General features: G+C 37.6%; 1 protein-coding gene across 15 annotated transcripts in view; it reads right to left on the bottom strand.

The window, feature by feature from the left end:
- The window catches only part of Cdc42bpa (CDC42 binding protein kinase alpha), a 184,005-nt gene that overhangs the window by 53,079 nt on the left and 104,953 nt on the right, over window positions 1–25,973 (bottom strand). For 12 of the 15 annotated variants that reach the window (XM_051186410.1, XM_051186415.1, XM_051186411.1 and 9 more), the window contains 5 exons: window positions 22,654–22,896; window positions 22,332–22,442; window positions 10,255–10,502; window positions 6,206–6,311; window positions 2,201–2,325 (listed from right to left, as the gene is read on the bottom strand). In XM_051186410.1, the coding sequence (XP_051042367.1) occupies window positions 2,201–2,325; window positions 6,206–6,311; window positions 10,255–10,502; window positions 22,332–22,442; window positions 22,654–22,896 (833 nt within the window). The remainder of the gene's footprint in view (window positions 1–2,200; window positions 2,326–6,205; window positions 6,312–10,254; window positions 10,503–22,331; window positions 22,443–22,653; window positions 22,897–25,973) is intronic. The other 3 variants (XM_051186418.1, XM_051186423.1, XM_051186425.1) reach the window with 1 other exon arrangement.

Below are 25,973 nucleotides of genomic sequence, written 5' to 3'. Positions count from 1 at the left end.
AATGGAAGTTGGCAGTAATTAGGAAAGCTCAAGTTGCTTACATCTGATAAATTATTAAACCACCCTTGAATCACAAATGTTAACTCTTTAGATCTTATACTGGATTTTCTGAAGACTACTATGATTTCTCATTGTCTTGATTCTGACATTTTATCTCATAAAAAGACACACACTTTCTTTAAAGCTGATGTATACTGAACTTAAGAAATTTAAAGTATGATATTTTGCAGAAGTGAGGGTTATGCTATGGTGGGGAATGTTCTTCTGTATACATGCTTCTCTTATTGGTTGATGAATAAAACACAGACTGGCCAGTATTCAGGCAGGAAGTATAGACATGGCTAGGAGAGGAGAAGAATTTTGGGTAAAGGATACAGAGAGAGGATGCCAGAGAGCCACAATGTAGAATTACATAGTTTAATAGTTATGGGTTAATAATTAAGAGAGCTAGCTAGTAAGAAGCCTAAGCTATCGGCCAAACAGTTTATAAATAATATACCACTCTGTGCTTATTTGGGGTTGAAGGGTGGCAGGGCCAGGCGGAAAAGAAACTCTGTCTACAATGCTATAACAAAACACTCCTGTTTTCTAAAAGTATTAATTAAATAATAATGAAAGAATAAAGGATAACTTTTAATGAAGTTCAAGTCTACTTTCTATTTGCCATTTTAAGGTTACGCAACTGATAAAAACCACTGATTTTAGGTAGAAAATATACTAAATCACAATTTTAAAAAAGGTACAGTGACTGAAGAAGAAACCAAAAGTTGATCTCTAGCCTACACATACGCACATGTGCGTGTGTACACACACACACACACACACACACACACACACTTATAAAAAACAAATTTCCTGCTGTTAAATTTCTAGTTATTTCAAACTGAATTGTGAGCTTATAAAATAATTGTTCCATAATGCTCACTATGACATTTAAGTCTATTATTTATGTTTCTTCATGACACATTGTAGTTAGCATCTGAAGTTGGCAGTTATTTCACTACAGTGTTTAGATGATTTCACACTTTTTCTTCTGGAAGACCAACAATTTGAGGCAAGCCTTAAGAACATGGTGAGAACTGTCTTTAAAAAAATGAATGAATGAGTTGCTGAATGAATGAATTAAAGATTCCTTTCTTCATCAGGATCGCTTCCTAGTCTCCTGGTCACTAGAAAACAGCAGTGGTCTAGAACCACAGGTTTGCCCGGGGGGGGGGGGGAGGGGAAGAAATCAGCTTATAAAGCAATTTTCATCTCCATTTTTTAAAAAATTATTCAGCTCCATGATAAATTTGGCTAAATGTTAAAATGGTTCTCTTTAGAAATGTAAACCCAATGATGTGGACACAAATTAAACATTAATGAACTAACAGTTGTATTTTTTTTTTTTTTTTTTGGTAACACAATACATTTCCACAATTTGGGCATGTCTGTATGCATTAGTTAGCAGAAGAGCACTACAGTCAGGTCAGTATATATTCGGGTTATTAGAGTAAAGTTACTTACAATACATTTTATTCACTTTTGATTTAAGAAGGGTGTTACAAATCTGATAAAGGAAAATAGAAAACTGATTAAACTAAAAAATAATAATAGTAAACTAAAATCCTCAATAAAAAATTAACTGATTTATAGACACATAAAGGAACTAGCTATTCTGACATAAAAGTTAAAATGGGTAAAGATTTAAATAAATACAAACGTTATTAGGAAATAAGTCTTCAGTGGATTCTGCTTACTCCACAAAGTATAAAATATGCAAATTTTTATAAGCATGGTAACAAGCATTTGGTGAATTGAGATGACAAAATTCATAAGCCAAATAATCAAAATTAGTCCTGGAGCAAAGAAAAGAGTTTGTGAAGCTAAGCCATAATCACTTAAGGTTTTTAAAATACCATGTCTAAACTGAGACGTTATACTTACAAACACAGCATTGTTCAGCTTCTACATTTTTCTCAGGCTATCAGCTGCTTAAGATAATCATATACATTCAGTTTTGATCTTAGAAAAGAATACCAAAACAAGTGGATGTGTTTAAGTTACTTAAAGGCTCGCTTTTCCCATCTTTATAAAGTGTAGTCACTAACTTACTTTCCATGACAAACCAAGATGAAGGGTATTAAGAAGTTCTTGGCATCCACACCAACTTGGCCATAGCCCACGCCACCCACAGCAGTACATCTGGAAGGATACTCACCACTGGATTATTTCTGTGATTTGCGCTTCCCAGTGGGCGACTGATTCTTTCTTGTCTGCTAGATCTTTGACCTCTTCTTCTAAATGCTGGTTGCGCAAACTTAAGCTCTCATACAATGTGGTCAGCTGGAAGGCAGTTTAAAGGCATGAGTGGCTTTTAGGAACAGGACTTGACAGTACATAGACACCTGTTGTTCCATATAATAATGTATAATCTTTCACTAAAAATGTCTGTCTTTTTATTGTCCCATATCACACTGAAAATATGAATTGGTTATAATGAACACTTTGAATTTTCCTGCTTTCTTTGCTTTTCCTCATACCCTATATGAAATTGGTTCTAGTTGTGAATATTCTTCATCTAATTAAAAAAAAATTCTGCAGGTAATATCCACTCTTCCTTTGATGGGAGATGTCATTCTGGAAATATGTTTCTCTTATTGGTTAATGAATAAAGCACTCTTAGCCAATAGGAAAGCAAGATAGGCAGGACTAGGAGACTAGGAGGAGAGAGGAAGAATTAGGGAGGAGTTTCAAGATGTAGGACCAACAGGGTAGAACACCAGGCCCTCTCTCTGGTAAGATAAGACCATGTGGAAATACTTAGATTAAGAGAAATGGGTTAATATTTAAGACAGAGGTAGCCAATAAGAAATGCTAGTGACTGGCCAACAGCTTTATTTCTAATATAGCATCTTTGTGTGTTATTTGGGGCTGGGGGACCAGGCTGGCAGAAAAACATGCTCATAACAAAATGGTGCCGTAAGGTGGCTAATAAGAATTTCCACTTACAATTTAATAAAAGCTTAAGAAAGGGTTTTAGAAACAAAAGAACAGAGACAAGCAAGGCTTCTTGGAAACAGCATTTTTCTTGGTTGGACTCTGTTTTGCGAGAGACAAGAAGAGACTTGTGTGGATCCTTTAAGGGAGGTTTCCTGACTCAGCATAAGCAGCAAAAAACTGCACAGTTTTTAAGAAGCATGGCTAATAACTTAATGGTGTATACCAGAGCTGGCAATGGCAGTGACCACATCTCTAAGCCAGAACATGCTGCTGAATGGCAGTGTAGACCAAGGCAGTGAACACAGCTCTCAGTTCTGGGTAAAAGTACCCACCGCCATCTTGGATAGACAGTGGCTAATACAGCTATGGTTTTCATTTTAGCAATGTTGTTTAGCAGATAAAAGACTCGTGGCCATAAAAGGATAAAGATTTACAGTAAAGACAGACTCAGATTAAGAAAAACCTCTAAATGTCTACAGTTTTTTTTTTTTTTTTTTTTTTTTTTTTTAAATATACGTAGGCTTGGGAGAGAAAAAGAAACAGGATAAAATGATTAAAAAAATAATAAAAAGAGTGGCTGGGTGTGGTGGCACACACCTTTAATTCTAGCATTAGAGAGAGAGAGGCAGGCAGATCTCTGTGATTTCAAAGTAAACCTGGTACACAGAGTTAATTTCAGGACAGATAAAAGTCACACAGAGAAACCCTGTCTCAAAAAATAAAAAAATAGAAGTAAAAGAAATAGAGTAATAAAAAAGCCATGTAAAGATGGAAAGCACAAAAAGAGTATGGATACTATATGCCGTTCTGTTATCTTTGTATTGTTTGACTACTGAGGAAATAGCAGCAACTGTTAAAATAAATGCTGCTGAATTAATCCAATTTATATATTTTAAAAATTATTTGACTCCAAAATTTAAGTCTAAGGACAGGTTACTGGGGAAAAGGATTTCTATTTTTGTTTCCACAGAAAATAAAAAGCTGTGGATTCCTTCCAGACTAACATGGTTTGATCAAGTAAGAACCCCTGAAACAGTGTTCCAGGTGATCCAACATTCAAAACAGTTGGGATAAGACAGCCTTGCAGACTACAGCCAGGATTTCTGTATCTTCTTAGCATCCCCCATGACTGCGCCCCCTACTAGCAGTTTGGAAAGAATGACACCCAAATTCCCAAATATTGTCTATAAATGTTTTCATTTATATGGGGTTGGTCATAAATGGTTAATGATCACAACCAATATTTTTAAAGGTAAAAAGGGGATTATGGTATAGATATGAATACTTTGTTTTGGAATGGATTTTCATTTCAATTTATATCATATATAAATTGATACAATTTAAGGTCAATTTTGTGATATGTACATTTCTCCTATTTAGGTATTGTGTTTATATAGCTCATTTAGAAATGTAATGTGTAATTTAGTACAGATTATAGATAGTTACCTATGATAGTCAAAACTTAGAGTTAAATTAGTTAGGATTTCTAGATATACTGAGATTTTTTGAGATAGGCATTCTTCAAACCTTTCAAAGACCTACAGAATATGGCATTTAAAATGGTTTAGGGTTTTTCTTGACAATGAGACATAACTGTTCCTGGCAATACCACCTGCATCAGAAAGGAAGATGGACATTGAAGAAACGTGTTAGGAAGTTTGCTTTCAATATGGCAAGACTAGCCATTTGGGCAAGATATTGCTCTTGTCTGGACTATCTGACTTTATTCTGTATAAACTAGACATGCAGGACCCACATAAAAGTGACTGCTGATTCAAGATGGACATTGCTACGGTTCCTGCTTCATGGAAGAGTCTGCCAGTCTACAGACAAGAGAAAAATGACTAACAAACTGCCAATAAGGTGGACGGTTTAAAGTTTCCTGCTTTGCTGAGAAGTCTGCCAGACACACTATGGCCTATAGGCTAAAGATGGAACATTACAGAAGAGCTTCAGGTGACTGACCAGGCAAGATGTCTCTGTCATTTCTAGAGTTTATATATTATCTTTCTGTGGTCTTTGATGGAGTTGAAGACAGATAGTTACGGTTATAGTTTTCCTTAGTTAGAATTAAAGATAAGTTACATATAGGACCTCAGACTTACAAAGATAGGCTAGATGATGAAATATTTTCTTTAAATCTTGCTAAATGTTAATGGACTAAATATTGCTAACTATAATTCTTATTTGATAACTGTTTTGTTATATATTTTACTATGTTAAGGTTAAAACCCTTCTTTATTTTAGACAGAAAAGAGGAGATGATGGGAGATGTTATTCTGTAAATAGGTTTCTCTTATTGGTTAATGAATAAAGCACTGTTGGCCAATAGGAAAGCAAGATAGACAGGACTAGGAGGAGAGAGGAAGAAGAAGGGAGGAGTTTTAAGATGTAGGATCAACAGGGTAGAACACCAGGCCTTCTCCAGTAAGATGAGACCATGTGGAAATACTTAGATTAATAGAAATGGGTTAATATTTAAGACAGAGCTAGCCAATAAGAAATGCTAGTAACAGAATAACAGCTTTATATCTAATATAGCATCTTTGTGTGTTATTTAGGGCTGGCATGGCTGTGGGACCAGGTTGGCAGGAAAACAGTTCGTAACATTCCTTCTTACCTCCCCCCCCCACACTCCTATTTCCTGCAATGCTATATTAACTTTAAAAACATCTTACAAATAATTACAAGCACATACAAAAATGGTTTTGAGTTACCATGTGGGTGCTAGGAATCAAACCCAGATCCTCTGGAAGAGCAGTTAAACTGTGACACAGGGGATATGACCCCCTCTTTTGGTCTCTGCCAGCACTGTGTGCATATGATGTACAGAATACAGGCAGACAAAACATCCAAACACATAAAGTAACAATAAAGGTTATAAAACAAAAGGAAACTATGTACAAAAGAACACAAGTCCAAAAGAACAAACAAAATTAATTAAAATAGATAATGCACTTTATAAGTTCAAGGCTAGCCTGGGCTACATATGATACTATCTCAAAAAAAGGTGGTGATGGAGAGTGACAAAGGAGGGGAAAAAGATGGGGAGAAGCAAACCAGTCTGACACAAATGGTATAGCAAAATCTGTCATACAAACAACTGGCACCTTATGAGGAGGACCATTAAATATCACACAACAAAGACAAGTGACAATCATGGTTTAATCCACAGTGCATGACAACCAGCATGTACTAGACCAAATGAGACAGAATCACTCACCTTATCAAGTTCACTTGTTAACTTCTTATTTTCTTCAGTTAGTAATACTTTTTCCCGTTCATACTGTTGTTTGAACTCATTTTCAAATTCTTCCCTTTCACTTTGACTAATGCAATTCAAAACAGAAAAGTAGAAAAAAGTAATTGGATTAAAAGTCAACCAAAAAAAATTATTTTTGTAACATTTACATAGCCACTACATAAGAATCAGACTGAAGTATAGGCAGAACCACAGAGATGGAGTATGGTGATGTGGAAGGACAGATCTCATGAAAACCTTTCTAAGATCTACAACTGTCTGGCACAATAACACATGCCGCATGCCTTTGGTCTCAGGACTCAGGCACAGAGGGACCATGGAGCTTGAGACGAGCCAGGTCTACAAAATGAGTTCCAGGACTGCCAAAGATACACAGAGAAACCCTATCTCAAGAAAAACAAAACAAAACAAAACAAACAAAAACACAAAAACAAAAGAACAGTGGACTGGCCTATTCAATCATTTAACAAATATTTTAGATTATCTGTTATTTGCAAAACAGACCCTGCTTAAATAGTTTACATTCAAGTTGCAGGAGAAAAAATATTAGTAAGGGAATTAATTTTAGATAAGTCTATAAGGAAAAAATATTTTAATGTGATGATATTTTGTTTATAATCTGACAAAGCTTGCCTAAAGATCAGAGTGCAAAGCTAGACATACTAGTTAGCCATAATGTCCAGGCACTGGTGGTACACACCTTTAATCCCAGCACTCAGAGGCAGACAAATCTCAGTTAGTTCAAAGCCACTCTGAGCTCACAGCAACACTGCCTAAGGTAGATGGTGGGATAGCACCACTCCAGTGAGCTCACAACAAAGTGCGTGAGACTTACAGACTCTCCAGCCTCATTTGTTCACTTTGATTGTACACAGACACTAGGATGTATAATTAAAGGAAGAGGTCAGGCAAGAGACTATATGGGCCACAATGGAATTTATTCTCATCTCTAGACTGTGTGTGTATGTAGAAAAAAAAAATCACCATTATATTTTAGTATTCATCTCAATACGCCCAGCCCTTCTCTCTTCCTACATTTAGACACAAACATGCACAACAAATAATATTATTAAAGCATATTTACGGGGCAAGACTGATTTAAGACTGCTTAGAAGTAAACCACTCTTAATGTTTCCTGGGAGAAAAGGGGGAAACTCCTTCTGAAGACTGTGCTGTCATGTTGAGAAATGAACTTTTGTCTGTGGCAGTCTGATAGATGATGTTAGCAACAAAATTAAATTCAGTGCTGATAAGTTCTGGGTAATTTTATGTAATTGTTTGCAAGTGAAAAAAAAAAAAAGACATAAGTAATGGGTGAACCTAAAATCTCCTGTAACAACTACTGGAGATAAATTATAATTTAAATTATAAATTCAAGGAAAACAAGATATCCAGTCTCCAAGCAAATGTGTCACTGAATTATTTAAAGCCCCAAATGTTACATTTAGTTATTATATTAAGGAATCTTTCCTGACATAGAACTTTGAAAACAAACAAAATCAGGAAAAATTGCACGGACGCTTTTCAGAAAAGTATGTTCACTAATAAACAGTAAAATTTCATGTAAAACTATTCTTATTTTGTTCTAATAGCATTAAACAAACCACGTCTTATATTTTTAAAATGACAATAAGAACACAGTATTAGAATCTGAGGTCTGCTTCTACCCCCTAAACAAATCAAAAGTCTCTGTGAGCTCCCTGAAGCAGAGTTAACCCATCCCTGGAGCAGAGCGATTCCATCCCTGGAGCAGGGCTATTCCATCCCTGAGCAGAGCTATCCCATCCCTGGAGCAGGGCCATCCCATCCCTGGAGCAGGGCTATCCCATCCCTGGAGCAGGGCTATCCCATCCCTGGAGCAGGGCTATCCCACCATCTACCTTAGGCAGTGCTGCTCACCTTCCCCTACAGAAAGCATCTCCTACTGGCTCATGGCACACTGAACTTGCAGTATGTCTCTGGCTTCTTCCCAGTGGCCTTTGTAAGCTTCTCTTCTGACTTCCTGCAAATTCCAGTGCTCCTCAGAATGACATCTCAGATGCTCAAGTCCTCTCTAACATTCTCCCTGAGTACTTAACCATGTCACCTGGCTTCAATTACTATCTACTACACCAGTGGATCTTGGAACCCACATTGAAAACTTGCCAGGGCTTCAAACTGCTGCTTTAACACCAATGTCTTCAGAGCATTTCACATTCAACACTCCCAACTCAACACAAAAACCAGACCCACCACCTTCCTAGCTGACTTCATTTATGCCCATCTGCTTGCTCTACACTCTTATTTTCTACAAGTAAAACTACATATGCCTGAGGAAGGCTGATGTCTTCATTTCTCTAGTACCTTCCTCCCAACTCTACTGAATCATTTATTAGCTAATTCCTGTCAGATTACAAGTATATTATCATTTGTACTTAGTAAACACACACACATACCACCACCAACAACAACAATGACAACAGCAACGACAATGAAGAACAGAGTAACTTGGGATAAACTTCTCCAGCTACTGTTTCGCTGCTTACTTTGAGCAATAACAAGTTCAAGCACTGGTGTTACTTGTACACTGCCCCACAGCCCACTGCCCCACTGGCTCTCCTATGACCACTTTTCCACTGAGACTGGTATTATCAAAGTCACATTCTTTTCATAACATGAGGTTTACCTATACACTGACAGATCTGACATGCTTGCTTGATCAGGATCCCATAGAAGCACACTTGCCTGGTTTTCTTCCTATCATTCTCCCTCTATTCACTTTGCTAGCTCTTCCTCATCACCCAGTTTCTAAAGACTAAAATGTCCCAGAGCTCAGTTCTAGGATCTTCTATGCTCATTCAGTGATCACATTCAGACTCACTGCATTAGACACCACAGGAGAGTGACACTCAGAATTCATTTCCACCCCTGAAACCAGCCTACTTTACACACATATCAAAGTGTAAAGTTCCTTTACAGTAAGCTCTTAACATTCCTGTGGCCTGCTTAGCACTTTCTCAATAGGCAGGATCTCCTCTGTAAAAACTGTTGTCATGCAGTCGCACACAGTTCACACTCTATCTCTTCTTCGCTGGAAAGTCACCTCAGTGCAATCTCCTCCAACCATCTCCTCTTCCCCTCTGTGTTTCCTTCTTTGTTTCTGTCCCCAGCACAAGTCACTATGTGATATGTTCTACACTTCACTCATTCTGAGGGCGAGTTCCATGAGGACAGACTTTTGTTCAGTCTGTTCACTGCCATACCACAGTGCATTGAATAGGACACTGCACTTGTCAAGAATGTACCAATCTGCAGAAATGTGGGCTTCTGATATAAATAACACAGGATGCATGTCAATAAAATTTACTTAGTTGCCTGAACCTCAGTTGCCTGAACACTCAGAAGCTGAGTGTTACCAATAATTCCTCCTGCTCTCTCTTTTCTGATAGCCGCTTCCTTCTGTCTTCTCAGTACAATTTCTAAATCTATCATACTTTCTTCCAACTTCTACACTATCTTGGACTACTACCTCATTTTACAGCTGGGTGCTCCACAAGGCAGCAAGTAACCATTCCAAAATGTAAGTACCACTATCATGTAACTTTCCTTACGTTAATTCACGGATTTGCCTGTGTTTTGTTTTTTTTTTTTCCCCCCAGTCTCATGTCTCACTACTCCATTTTTCTGTGTGTGTTCCACCACAGTAAGCAGACTTGTTTTCTAATGTGTGACACTGCCTTTGTTTTGGGTTGCAGCCATTCAGCCACCTCTGCCTGGACACTCTCCACTTACTTGTTCCTCTTTAGGTCCTGCAAAGATGTACTTCATGCTGGAAAGCCTCTGAGACCCTTCTTGCACCTCTCCATGCTGCTTCCTTCCTTCCCTCTCCTCTGTTCTCTTTCCTCTGACTTTGTCCCTCCTGGAGCTTGGATATAGCTGCTGCCTGAGTTTCCCAGGACTTGGCATACATATACTTAGCACACATATACTTAGCAGATACTTGCTGGATGAGAAAATAATTTGATTCTTACCTTTCTCTTCTGGTTTTTTCCAGTTTGTCTTTTAAAACCATAATTTCTTTGTTGAGAGCAAGTTGCTGGCCTTCAGAGTCATGCAGCTCCTTCTTCAGATTTTTAATCTCACTTGCATGAATTCCTTCTCTTTTAGATATTTCTTCTTCATAAAAGATACTTTTCTTTTCCAAGTCAGTCTTTAGCTTAGTTATCTCTTGCTGATGCTCTATGCTGCATATTCCTGGTGAGTAGCTAATTTGTTTTTGCTATATATATATATAAAACAAAAGATTAAAGAAATAAAATAAGAAGTATATCCTTTCTATCAGGGACTATATATATCATATATATACACAAATACATCTTCTCAAAGATGTACATGTGAAGGCTATTATTTATCTGACATATATTATAAATACTTTCTTCCGTTTATATTATTTTATGGTTTATGCCTCTGATATTTTTGAAAGTCTGCACACTAAGGCCAGGTATTTGGCTGAACATTTTGTTGGCATTTGTTTGCTTTACATTTGCTCTAGTTTTCTCCCTATTGCTATGGTAAAGACTATGACCAAAAGCAACCTGGAATTTATTACATCCCACAGGTTAAAGTCCATCATGGAGGAAAGCTAGGGCAGGAGTTCAGGGTAGGAACCCAAATGCAAGAACTAAATCAGAATCACAAAGGAGTACTGCTTACTGGCTTGTTCTCCATGGCTTGCTCAATCTGTTTTCTTATATTGCCTAGGGCCACCTGCCTAGATACCACCTCAAATGATCTGGAACCTCTCACATGAATCATTAACCAAGAAAATGCCCTATAGACTTGCCTACAGACAATCTGATGGAGGCAGTCTCTCAATTGAAGTTCCTTCTTCAATCTATCAGACAGAATAGTAACAGTGAGACATCAGAAGCTCATCCATCAAATTCAGAAATACCATCAACAGAATGGGTGACATCCGTTATCACTCCTGTATCAATAATTTTAGTTATTCTGACTAGCATATGAAACAACAGAAATAAATACTGTAAAGAAAACTAAAAAATATTACTTCTGTGTAACTATTTCCCAGCATCAGAAATTAAAGATAGTATAAAATAAAAAATAATTCTAGATATTAAAAATAAGCAAAAATAAAACATTGTAAACACTAAAAAAATTCAGACAAAAACATGACTATAACACTCATAAGTAATAGCAGTGAAAATTTCCTCATTGGAATGAAGAGAGAAAACCCACCTTGATAGATATAAAATATTCCAACAGAAAAATGTCATCTACTGGGAAGGGAAGACCAAGTGCCCATGCCTTCACTATTTTCCATGTTGCCTTCCACACAATTCTAATAAAAAGAACCTGTTTCAAAGGTGAGAAAAGCACTGGGCATAGGAAGGGAGGAAAACAAATGATTCTTATCTGTGAAGAATCGATTTCAAAGTAGCCAAGAAAATACTGAAAAAGAAAAGTGATAGGAATACTCTTTTCAAATCACTAAAATACACTCAAGGTCTCTGATGCAGTCATCACTGCAATACATCTTCTTCAACTGAGTAACTAAATCCACATGGAAAATATCTTTAGTCAACGAGAAAGACAATAATAAATGGAAATGGAATCACCAGGTATCTATACAAGAACAAAGAATGGTCACTTCTCACCACTTGGTAAAACAAGCTACAAACATATTCAACAGCCAAGACTTTTGAAATCCTATAGAAACATCTGAAAGAATGGGAAACTAAATGTTAACAATCACTCAAGACAAGACAAGCTTTGAAGCAACAGAAGAAATACTGAGTAAAGAGAAATATTCTATAGTTTTACAAATGAACAATACAATTTTAAGACAAATGAAATTATGGACTAAAAGTAGTTGTTGAAATCTAAGTAAAAGTACGATTTCTACTATGTAAAAATTTATACAAATTGAAAAGGATTGAAAGTGGGCAAACAGAAATTTTACAGAGAAAAATACAGTTTGTAAGTTAAGTCATAATAAGCCAAGGAATGAAAAGAACTGCTATAACTTTTTGGCTTTTCATATTTGAGGAGATATTTATGCAATTTAAGATGATTTGCTCGCTTCATTTCTAGGTATTCATCTAAAGAATATAATAAAGAAAAAGTATCACATAAGTATCCATGGAAACTATCCTATTACAAAAGATGGGCTGGAGATGCCTCAGGAGTTAGAGCATTCTGCTTTCAGAGGACCCCAATTCTGTCCCGGCACCCATGTAATGGCTCACAATCACCTGCTTCTGGCCTCTGTGGCAACCATGTGCCTGGGCTACACTTAGCATACATGCAGGCAAAACACCCATACACATAAAACAAAAGTGAAATAGTTTTTAAAGTTTTAAAAGCACATCATTTAATTGCAGAGAGATTGCAGATATTCTTCTTGAATGATTTATAATCATTGAAATTATGAACATGGTCATATTTTAGTAGTGAAAATGCTTTCTATGAAAAGTGTGTCAGGGGTTAAACTGTCTCTCTAAAATTCTTATGTTGAAGACCTAACTACCCAGTATTCAGAATCTGATCATATTTAAAAACTGTCTTTCAGAGGGAATTAAGTTAAATGAGGTCATTAGGGTGATCCCTAATCCAATATGAATATGTCCTTACAAAAAGGAGAGATTTGGACAAAGACTGCACTCAGGAGAATTTCATGTAAGTGTAAAGATGTATCAAGTGATGCACCTACAACCAAGGAACATCAGGAAGGACCAAAAAAACTACTGGAAGCTGACTCTCCACAATGGTGATCTTGGACCTCTAGCCTCCAGACTCAAACGATCAATTCTGTTTTTGTAAGGCACTTATACGGTATTTTTTTAACAGCCCTGGCAAACTAACACATTAGGGACTGGGAATTCTAGCAATTATTAACTTCATAACAGTAATATTTTTAAATTTATAAAATATTGATATAATCTGCATATCACAAACTTCACTCACTAAAGGTAAAAATTCAATTATTGGTATATATTATTAATTTTAAAGTGGTAAATATAAACAAAGCTTTATTTTGACCATTTAAAGTACTCATTTTAATGCATGTTTATAAAATATTACAAATATATACTTTCAAAGTTTCTTCTTAACATTCCAAAGAAAAAGTCTGTAAGCATTAAGAATTAAACCTCTACCAATCTCTACTTTACCAGTATTTCTAAAAATTTGGTTACTCTAGGTATCTCATATAAGTGGAATCATACATTGTCTTATAAGTGGACTCATACACTGTTTCTCTTTTTATGTCTGGCTTTCACTTAACATGTTTTGACATATACTATAGTATATATCAGAACACCATTCCTTTTTATGAACCAAATGATATGCCATTGCAAGTATGGAACACATTTTGTTTAACCTTATCCATTTCATGATGTGTCAACTCATACATTGCTTCTACCTTCTGGCTTCAAAACACGTCAATATAAGTACATATATCAGAATACCCACTTTCAACTATATGGGATAAACATCTACATACACACACACACACACACACACACACACACACACACGAATGATACAGATGGTTGAGTCTGTGGTGTCCATGTTGAGTTCTTGTGTTCATCTTTCTAGGAACCAAGAAATCATTTCCAAAGTTGATGCATAGCTTTACATTCCCATAAGCCATGTACAAAGATTCCAAATTCCCTACTCTCTTATAAAACGTTTTTTTTTTTTTTTTTTTGGTCTCCCCACCTCCTTTCTCTCCTTGCTATCTTAGTAGGTGTGAAGTGGTTATCTCATTTTGGTTTTAATTTGCATTTCCCTAGTAATTAATGATGATACATCTTTTCATATGCTTACTGGCCATTTGTATATCTCCTTTAATGATATATCCATTCAAACTATTTGCACATTTTTTTTTTTGGATTGGGTTGTTTATTTTTGTTGTTGTTGAGCTGTAACATTTCTTTATATACTATATGTATCAACATACCACTAGATGAACACGTTGCAAATATTTTCTTACATACCTTAAGCTGTCATTTTACTTTCTTAGCAATGTCTTTCAGTGTAATATACTTGGGTTTGACAAAGCCTTTAATTTTTTTTTTGTTGCTTATCCTTTCAGTGTCAAATCTAAGTATCTAAGAATTTTATATTTTGTTTCAAATATTAAAGTTGACTTCCTATTTTTGAGTTAATTTTTACACGTGTAAGGTAGGGTTTCAAATTCACTCTTTCATATGAACTTCCAGTTGATCAAACATCTGCTAGAGCAGTGATTCTCTACCAGTGGGATGCAACACCTTTAGAAAACCTTTAGCACCAAAAAATATTTACATTACTATTCATAACAGTATCAAAATTGCAGTTATGAAGTAGCAACGAAAATAATTTTATGGTTGGGGGGTCACCACAGCATGAGGAACTGTACTGAAGGTAGTAGTGGTGGGAAGGTTGAGAACACTGTTGCTGTTAGATGCTGTTCTGGGCAGGAGAGATGGTTCAGCTGTTAAAAGCCAGGCTAACAACTAAAACATCAATAGACTGTTCCTTTCCCACTGAACGGAGCATTTGTCAAAAGTCAAGAGACTGTAGATATATGTATTCATTTCTGCACTCTTATAATTAAAATTCAGTAGTCTAACTATTACATCACAGTGTTTGAATTACTTTGATTTTGTTTTCAATCTTGAAATTGCAAATGCTGAGTCCTCCATCTTAAGACTTTGTTTCCAAAATCATTTTGGCTATTTAGGCCCTCAAAACAACATATGAATTTGACAATTTTGCAAAAGAGGCTACTGGAATTTTAATAGGTATTGAATTTAAACTGTACATAATGTGGGGTGGTGCTGTGCCTTAGCCAGTCCAAGTCCTTCCATGTACAAACATGTCTTGCCACTTACTCAGAACTTTTCCTATTTTTTTCTCCAATGCTTTATAAGTTTCAGGACTCAGAATTTCAAATTATTTAAATTTATTTTGAGGAATTTTATTTTCTTTAAATAGATGTTACTGTAAATAGTTGATTTCTTAAGCCCCTCTGAAGACTTCATTGCTCACTTTGGAAGCATAACACTTTAAAATTTTGATTAAGAACCTTGAAATTTGGTAAATTTGTTTGTTAGCAATATTTTTAATGCAGGAATATGTCACATATGAAGAGAAAGAGCTTCTTTTCCAGTGAACATGTTTTTTTCTTTTCTCTTGTGTGTCCTCTGATTAGAAGCTCCAAAAGTGTTTAACACAATGGGGACAATGGGCATCCTAGCCTTATTCCCGATCTTAAGAGGTAAACTTTTGAAATTTCACCATTTACTACTGTTTTGGTGTGTTTTCCAAAAATCACTTTTATCATGCTGAATATATTCTCTCATCTCTTAATTTCCTAACATTGCTTTAATTATGAAAGGCTGAATTTTGTGAAATGACTTTTGGGTTTCAACTAAAGTATCATTTTTTCCCCTCTAAGATCTATTGATATAATGATTAATTTTCTTTTTTTAACATTATAGTCTTACTCAGCTGCAAACTTTATGAACTACAATACCAACCTGACAGGTATTATGTACCCACTAATACAATATCAGCACAACTGTTATGGAGGTAACCAACTACTCTCTGATTGGATTTGAGGATTGTGCCATGAGAGGGAATTCATGCCTCGTCATGTATACCCACCCAGTTAATAACCCATGGCTGAAAGGGTCTTAAGACCAGGGGTGGGAGAGATGGCTTAACCACTGATGTCTAGATAAATCTACATGGTGCCAATCTGCCTCCTCAATATTTGTTTGTATCCACAGACAAATGCTACTCTCAGCCTTAAACAGAGAAGTTTCTCTCTGAACACAGGGATTCTCAGGGTGCTAAACACATAGCCCTAAACAGGACATTATAGACTCCCTCTAGGGTTCATGAACAAACCCGAAAACAGAGTGGAAAGGGAGGAGCTAATGCTTACTTGCAAACACCGGTACTCAATCATCACAGGAAATGTAAGTTCTGACCAATTCCATCACATGATGCACTGATTGAGTATATATATTAAACTTAATATCTTCTGGAAGACAGAAAAGGGGGCTGTGAAATGCTACCTTTTGGACAGGACACAACCAAAGCAACTTACAATTTACATTGTAAGCTGCAGCTGTCTGCAATGCACCTGGCACAAGATAGGGCCTGTCATGTCAACCCCAGACTGGACGGGCTCACAAGGCTCTATGTCCCATGCTCAACTAAGGCTTACTCATGGGTTGGTTCTTCACAAGGGGCAGCCTTTGTCTTCAGTTGTGTACCCACTGAGAGGCCCATAAGCTTCATTCAAACTTACAGCTCCAATCATGGTTGTAGAGATGCCCCTGGTTAAAATCAGTGGTTCACAAAAAACAAAACAAAGCAAAACAAACAAAAAAACTATATGAATATGGAAAAGGGATCTGCTTGGGGCATGGGGAGGAGAGGTTAGTAGGGAGGGGCTAAGAGAAGGCAGACAGTGGTTAACAGTAAACAGAATATACTGTTTACATATAAATTGCCAAAGAACAAATTCCATAAAAGTCACCGAAAGTTTTTCCTTATGCTAAACCACCCTTGCATCCCTGAGCTGTATCTTACATGGCCGTGATATCTATATTTAATAATATACTTCTATATACTGGAAAATTCAGTATTCCAGTGTGCTAGTACTTTGTTGAGATCTGTGCATATATATTCATAAGGAATGTTGCCCTGTAATTTCCCTGTGATAATCTTCCTGTGGCTTTGGTATTCAGGGCAATGCTGGCCTCACAGAATGAGTTATATTTCTTTCTCTTCTGGCTTTTTAAGACTACAAGCAGGTGCTATTTGGATATAAACTGCCCCAAAGTTTATGTGTTGAAGGCTGGTACTCCACTGGTAGCACTCCAGTGTTAGGAGGCGTGCCCTATTGATGAGTTCATGATTGAACAATCTCGGTCCACTACATGCTCCTTCCCATGATGTTCTGTTTTGTCATCAGAGTCAAGTAACACTGGGCCGAAACTCTAAGACCTTAAGCCAGAATGACTATTTTTTTAAGTTTTTTTTTTTGTTTGTTTGTTTGTTTTGTTTTTTAGGTAACTGCTCTTTAAATGTCTGGTAGTTCACTACTGGGAAATCTAGTATTGATCTCTGTCAGAAGAATAAAAAAAAATCTCAAAAATTTTAAATTTGCTATAAATCTACTCAAGACTTTCTATTTCACTTGAGTCCCTCCCCCCCCCCCTGGTTATCTGTCCATTTCATCTAGGTCATCTATTCCAGTGGCATACAGTTCACTTTCTGTTGCCCATAAGCAAAATACCCACTTTTGTTTCTGATTTTAAATATCTGCATCCTCCCTTCCTCCTCTCTCCATTTTCTGTCTAGCTACAGGTTTGTCAATTGTGTTAGGTTAACTGACTCTTATTTTTTTCTTCTTCACTATTTTATTATTTCTGATCTAATATTTTCAGACAGGAACTCATGTAACCCAGGCTGACCTTCAAGTAACTATGAACCCAAAATGACCTTGGCCTCTTGTTCTTCCTATCTACCTGTACCTCCTCACCACCCTCTGCTCTACACCCTCCTTGTTTCTGCATCTTTTGAGCTTAGCATGCTCTCCTGCATCTTAGATCACTGACTGGAGGAGACCTTCGAATGCTGCCTGCAACGGATCTATGAGCTCTGAAATGATGGGTTCCCACTCTCATCCTAATTTCCCTGTGTTTCATCTTTGGCTCACTGGCTGTTTCAGGGTGTGCTGTTTAATACCCACATGTTTTTGAGCGCCCTAGATTTTCTTCTGTTGGTTTCCAGCTCAATGCCTTTGTGACTAAAGAAGATTCTTTGCAGGAATTCAATCTTTTTACTGAGATTTGTTCTGTGACTTAACCCATAGTCAATTCTTGAGTTTCCCACAACTTAAAAAGGATTTGCATTCTACTTTTGTGGGGTAAAAGCTATACATACCTGTTAAGATTAGTTAGCCATAACGTTGTTAAACACCTCAAATTTTTATTTATGTTCTGCACTGCTAGAAGTGGGACTTCTACTACACATCTGTTAAAGTCATTCTTGTCCATTTTCAGTGGTGCTAGAAATTAAACCACCGGGCAAGCATCCTACACCTGAGCTTTTACTGCCAGCCCTCTTGGTGCAGTTTTCCTTTTGTGACAGTGTTTCATTAAGTTGATCAGGCCTTAATCTTGCAACCCTTTGCCTCCCAAGTAGCTGAGGCTACATCCCTGTGCCTCCAAACACCACTGAAAATTATTCTTCCTAGAATAAAAATATGGTTTAAAATTATATTTACATAACTTTTACACAAAAAGTCCTATTTACTAAGGGATGAATAGGTATTGAGGGTAGCAGACAAAGTCCAGAGTGGACATATTATTGACATGAGCATAGCATGTCAAGGACCCCAGTGCCTCAGATCCATGGAAATAACAAAGCCTTCCCCGGGTCAGGGTGAAAGGAATGGGAAAGCCTCCCCTGGTCAGAGCAAGCATGTTTACAAAGGCTGAGCTTTAGCTAAAACCAGTGTTTGCAGAAACTATCAAAGAGGGCCTCCTGGGTGACTGAAACCTGAGACTGCTTCTCTGCAGAGACCTACTGAAGTCTCTATTTTGCTGTGATGTGAGTTTCCCAGCTGCTGCTGCTGGTGGGCCTCCATCAGAGTTCACCCCCACCCCCCCTGCCGCCTCCATCCCAGCTTTCCTGTTCCTTATCCCCTATCATCCCAGTCAACTCAATCCCAAAGCTGTGTTAGACAGAGCAAGGTAGTAAACATAGGGAAGGCTTAGTGAGTACAAACTATTTCACTTCTGCTGGATATTAAAAAAAAAAAAAAAAAAAAAAGGAAAAGAAATTCCACCCATGACATCCTCTTCACACAAGCTTCCCACAGAACAGCATCTTAATGATGCTAGAGGAGTGTCACAACAGTAACTCACTTCCCCCAGTCTTTGCTGGCCTAAATCCTACTTACACTTTGAGACACAGGTACCCAAACCAAGATTTGATGGGGAATAGGCATTCTGAAATACTGATTTAATTGCAAACACTTACTGAGCCCATTTTGGGGATTCTTTTCTAAGGAGCTATTCACTCTCTTTTTTGTTTAGGGTCTCTCCCTGGGACGTGATTTGAAGAGTAGGTAGGTTGACTGGATGTAGCAAAATCCAGGATCCACCTGTCTCTACCTCTCTCGCACTAGGGTTATAGATACACTACACCATTCATGGCTTTTTTATGTAGATACTTGGGATCGAATTCAAGTCTTCATATCTCATAGCAAGCATCTTACTTGATGAACTTCTCCCCCATCTCATCCCATTTTTGAGCCTTTTATAGTGTCAAGATCTAATATAAAATCTTTAAATATATTATTTACTACAAAGTTCTATTATTATATCAAATCTAACATGTAATTATGAGTTTTCAATGCAGCAATGTTTATTATAGAAAAAATGAAAAGCATACTACTATATGGAACATAGCACTAAGAAAATTACAAAACCTAGTTTAAATTATACATTGTAGTGAGATATTCACTTTGTCTGCACCTGTGGCACAGACCAAGCCCACTGGGGGTGAGCACAGGGGCAGATGTTACCTGGGGGAACTAAGTCTGAGGAGGGCCCCGGGAGCTCTCTTGCTTGCAGCATGGGGACAGGAGAACATCTGGAGGCATCCTTGGGACCAGGAACCTACTGGCGTTCATCTGTCTATGTTGTAAGTTATTTCTCCCCGAATAAACATCTATTAGGCCTATTTGTTTCTCCTGATCCTTATTAAACCTCAATAATACATTGTCAATATGACTACAAAACTCTTAATTCTTGGGGTATTAAGATGCTATGATAAAACATATTCTTTTGTATGCCAACCTAAAAAATTAAAAAGGGGGAGGGATGATGGAAGATGTCATTCTGTAAATATGTTTCTCATACTGGTTAATGAATAAAGCACTGCTGGCCAATAGGAAAGCAAGAAAAATGGGACTAGGAGACAAGGAGGAAAGAGGAGTGGTAGGGAGGAGTCAGCACGGAGAGACTGGGGAGACCAGACGCCAGCCCCATTCCCCAGTAAGATGAAACCATGTGGAAACACTTAGATTAATAGAAATGGGTTAATACTTAAGACAGAGCTAGCTGATAAGAAACTAGTATCTGGCCAACAGCATTATATCAAATACAGAGTCTCAGTGTGTTGTTTGGGGCTGGCGCGGCGGTGGGACCCAGCAGCGGGGGAAAAACATACTCATTACAGAGGGGTGGTAGAGAGATGGCTCAGTGGGGGAGAGCACTGACTACCCTTCTACAAGTCCTTGGTTTGAGTCCCAGAACTCACACAGCAGCTAACAACCACCTGTGACTCCAGTTCCAGGGGATATGACCCTCTTCTAACTTCTGTAGGCACTGCACACGTGGTACACAGACACAAGACACATATATGTGTAACATAAAAGTAAATCAATCTCAAAAATATTTAATTAGGTAAATTACCATTGGGGGAAACTGGGCACTCCTAGAAAGAAGAGAATGCTGTGATGGGGTTAGGACTGATCCTAACTTGGCTGGATGTGAGGCGCCTCTAGCTACTTCTAGGTGTCTGTGACACTGACAGATCACAAAGACTCTTCTCTCACACAGGTTAACCCCCTGATGGATTTCCTGAGAAGAGAGGCAGAAGAGCAGCCTAGCTGGAGGGAGGAGGACACATGCTTGAGCTCTGCCATCCCTGCCCGCTTCCTGCACTGCTCCTTTCTGTCCCTGTTTGCAATAGGTTGACATTTTCTTCACAAGCTCCCACCACAATGTTCTGCCTCATAACAGGCCCAGAACCAATAAAATAAGCCATACATATAGGATCTCTCAAACAGGGAGGCAAAATAAGAAACTCTTTTCTTATACTGTTTTCTCAGGTATTTTGGTCACAGTAATGAGAGTGTTAAGCGAAACAAATGTCTAGGACTTCTAGGTTGCACTCTCTAGTTCTTCTAAATTAAGTAAAAGAAAGAAACACCAGCGTTTCCTCTGATATTCAGCCAATTCTACCACACGATAGGTTCAATGAAAAGCACATGTATTAAACAAGCATTAAAGAAATGACCACACACAGAGGACAGATTAATAATATACTCATCTATGTTTTGAATAAGCACGGTTATAACTCTGGTGAGGAAGCAGATCTGTGAGTCAGTCATTAAATCTTGAGGTACTTGCTACAAGGATTAGAACACAGCACAAAAGAAGCAACCTAAGATGCCACTCGGTTGGTTCTGACACTGTCTTCAGCATCTGCAATGCTATCACTGCTACAAATTACTGAGCATTATGATGTGTGAGGTTGCACTCATGTACTTACATATCCCTGGAACAGAAGCTATGGATGAGACAATTAAACAGGAGGCAGGGAAATGTTCTATTCACTGTTACTCTACTAATAACTAGTCAAGCTAGAACTTAAAACTGGGTCATCTGGCCAGAGCTGGCCTCTCTCGGGTCATTTATAAAACAGGTAGTGGCATGATGGTTAATTTTGACCATCAACTCCATAGGCTTGAGAATTGCAACAGAAGCAACCCTTGGGAGCTCCTAGATTGGGCTAACCTAGGCACAATGACACATGCTGGAGGACATGCTGGAGTTCTGGACTCAACAAACTGGGAAGGGTGAGATGAGCACCAGCATTTCTCTCTACTTCCCAAATGCCAGTGTTGACCTCCACATCTATGTCATGTACCCTTGCCATGATGAACAATACTCTCACATCGTCAGCCAAAATAAGTGTTTCTTTCCTTGAGTTGCCTTAATCGAATGTAGTGGCAAATTCAGGGCATCTTGATAGCATATTACAACATGCATTCAAATGACCAGGACACCATGTTCAGGTAGGCAGTCCTTCCTGGATTTCTACTCTCCACCACACAAACTTGAATGTGGTGAGCAAATCTATATCACCAAATCCCTACAGTAAAAACGAGAAGACTGCTAGACAGGAAGCACAGGTAGTTTTCACTCATCACCAGAAAGTTAATAAGCTAGCCCTCCTATCAAGCCTGCCTAGAAGAAAGTTCACCAGGGGTCATAGGGGCGAGCAGTACCTTCAGTCCCTCCAGTTCATTTTCCAGTTGTTTGGAATAGTGTTCGCTCTGCTCACGCAGCTTCCTGTCCTTTGATGCTTCAGCAATTAGAGCCTCTGTGTGAACTTCCAGCTTCAAAATAAAAAGGGCAGAATTCATGGTTAGTTTTCAAAGCACCTTTCCCCCAAGAAAATGTACAACTCAAATGGTGAGATTCACACTAGTTTATAGTACCAAGCTACAAAATCAAAACTTAAAGAATGGGATGCACATTACTTCACTAGTCTCTAAGTGAGTTACAGTACTGCTCCACAGACACTATGGGATCGGCCTGGCTACTGACCTCTTTCTTGGCTCTCTCTGCTCTGCGCAGCTCTTGCCTTAAGCTCTCAGCTTTTTGCACCACCAGGTCCACCTCTTCTTCCTTATCTCGGACATGGCGAGCAAGTTTCTGTTTTTGGGTGTGCAATTCTGTTAGTCGCTCATTGATCTCCATGAACTCCTGCATGGCCAGTTTCCTCTGACAGTGTGCGTCTTTCAGCTCTTTGGATTGGTTTTTTAATCGCTCACTAGCCTGGACTAGTTCCTACAGTTTTGTAAAAAGAATATAGTTACCAACTCCGCAACCTGAACACCACATTTGGCCATGAAAGTAGCTATTATTAAGTCATGAAGGGCCAAAATTATTCACCCCAGGACAATGCTAGAGGAAATGGATTACTCCTAAAGACACAAAAGGAATGATGCCTTCTCAAACTCAGTTTCAATATTTATTTTTATTTATGTGTATATGTGTCTAACCTGTATTACATATGTGCACCATGTGTACACAGAACCCGTTGAGTCCAGAAGCAGGCATAAGAGCCCATAAAACTGAAGTTATAGACAATTGTTGGCTCCCACATGGGTGCTGGGAACTAAACTCTGCAAGAGCAGCCAGTGTTCTTAATCAGTGAGCCTTCTCCAGCACCAACCCTCAAATTTTTATGCTGACATGAAAATGCAAAGAGGCAGGTGAATAAGCATAATGTAAAAAATATAAACTATGGTGTTCAAAATAATTTGTAAAATGTAATAAATATTTGGGAGATTTTTAAAATTAAATTGGATAATTGCAAATAATAAACAAGAAATAGTCTCTTTCCTCTTCCTGAGAATAGCCCCAGGCTAATAACAAAGAGAAATATTCCTAAATCTGAGATTACTGCTTTAGAGGTGTTTTGTAGACTCAGGTCAGTGCAACTGGAGAAAGAAACTTCAAGGAAATTTGGGCTTATTCACACATTAACAGTGAATAAACATGATCCCACATCTATAGATTCTCAAAGAACCAAAGGACAGAACCACTATAAGGGATCAACGGCAACAATAGAAAACAAAAATAAACACCAGAAATATTTGGGCACAATTAGAAACTGGCATAAGAGTGATATGTATGAGAATTTGGAAGAAATAAAAGAAGTTATAATAAAAACTGGAAAACAAGAAAAATTAATAAAAACTATCACACAGGGTTATTAAAGTATCTGCAGGACATTTAGACATTAAAGAAATATGCATCAAAATTAAAAAGCATGCACATATATAATATAGGAAACTTAATATTTATGAAGCAAGAGAAAGAAATTTAAGCCTAAACCCAGAAATGTATAAAAATGAAACTGGATAACACTACAAACGTAACAATCTCCAAAGAAATTTGGAGGCTGGCAAGATGGCTCAGCAGTGGAGAATACTGGGTGGTCACACACAGGGCTGGGCTCACTCACAGGGCTGGGGTCATCCACAGGGCTGGGGTTACCCACAAGACTTCCAGCTTGACTTCCAGCACCCATGTAGGACAGCTCACAACCATCTCTAACTCCAGTTCCAGGAGAAATTATGCCCTATTATAGCTTCCTTGGGCATACAAATAGTGCCAACAAAACACTCATACATGTAAAATTAAAAAAACAGATAAAGGAACAAAGAGTTTGGGAGGCCAATGAGATGGCTCAGTGAGTAAAGGCGCTGCTTTTGATCCCCAGGTCCTGCAAGATGGACATAACTCACTTCTGCAAATTTCTAATCTGCCCTCTATGCCCAGGCCACAGAAAGTGCACACATATGCATACAGACACATGTGCATACATACACAGGCACGCACACACACACAAATAGAATACATTTTTTAAAAAAGAAATTTGGGATGGAAGTAAATCATTTGTATTCTACTCTCAGAAAAACAAAACTAGATCATAAAACTCAGAAGAGATAAATAGTAACAGGAAGAGTGGAAAAACACTCAAAGAGGCAAGAAAATGATGCAGTATACTCAGAAAAATTACTTCTGAAGTATAGCAAAAACTGACAGTGCTTACCACCAACAGATCTATATTAAATAAAACTCTATACCTTCATTTCAGGAAAAGGAAAACAGTTTTAGAAGATAATGGGCACACAAAGGACTAAGAGCCTGGTACACATGGATGTAAAGAAATGTGTACAAATTTTTTTTTGTTTTAAATATCTGATTCATAGTTACTAGTAATTATACATATTAAGTGTCTGTGGGGACCACACATAAATTGGAAGGAAGTAACAGAATTAAAGGACCTTAAGAATTTTGGTGACTAGTTCAATATATTTAGAATTTGTTAACAAGCATAGTAAAATTCAAATGCAAACACCCAAAGACCAGAACTAGAAGAAAGTAAAGCATGAACAAGAAAACAAAGAATAAGTCATGATTTAGTAAAACAAAAAGAATTCTGGAGACTGGTTTCTTAGCAATACACACATACTCAACGCTGATGAACTATGCCTCAAAACGGTTAAGATGCTATGCTACATGCATTTTAGATACAATTATATTTTGTTAAAATAATGATACAAAAGAAGCACAGTATGGCAAATACAAGGGAAAAATGAAACAGAAACGTGCATATACATTAGTAATCAAAATAGATACAAAGGGCCAAACTCACCAGATAAACAAACTCTAGACCTTAGCAGAAAAGCATTGTTAGGAATACATTACTAAACAATCACAGAACTCAAAAGAACAAAAAAGCCAATCCATTCTATCATTTAGTGAATTCTGCAAGGTAGTCTTAAAGCACATTGAGAAGAAATTGCCTGAAATAGATGATAACATTAGAAAATATATCACCAATCAACTCAATGAGAATTTCGATTTCCTAACCATCAATTATCAACAAGGCAGAACAGTGACTATAAAAACAACCTAAAATAGAGCCCATGCCTATAAACCGAGCTACACAGCCATCCATGGGGTAAAGAAAGGTATTTGGATAAAAGTAAAAGCCCAGAGACAAAAGACAGACAGGATAATTTTTAAAAGCTGCCAAAAAACAAGCCAAGCTAAGGCTGGGCATTCTTAGAAAATAAGAAGCCTCCATGTATTTATTTGGGAGCCAGGTGGCAGGCCCCCCAAAAGAGTCAACAAGTAGAAAAAGAAAATCCAACTACAGGAAACAGTCTGAAATAGTAAGGAAAAAGAGGGTGGATTTCAGAGTCCACATAAGAAATAGAGAACCTTCCAAGTAACAAGAAAAGTACAGTGTTTCACTCATTCTCAGACTAGCATGATCTTATATTAAAAACAGTCAAGAAAAGTAAAAGTGTAGGCTAACTTAATTCATAGAAAGTGATTTAAAAACC

This window comes from Phodopus roborovskii, unplaced genomic scaffold, assembly GCF_943737965.1.
Source record: "Phodopus roborovskii unplaced genomic scaffold, PHOROB, whole genome shotgun sequence".
In the NCBI taxonomy this organism is placed as follows: Eukaryota; Metazoa; Chordata; class Mammalia; order Rodentia; family Cricetidae; genus Phodopus; species Phodopus roborovskii.
The sequence above is the reverse complement of the archived record's forward strand: the minus strand, read 5'-3'. Positions and strand labels throughout refer to the sequence as shown.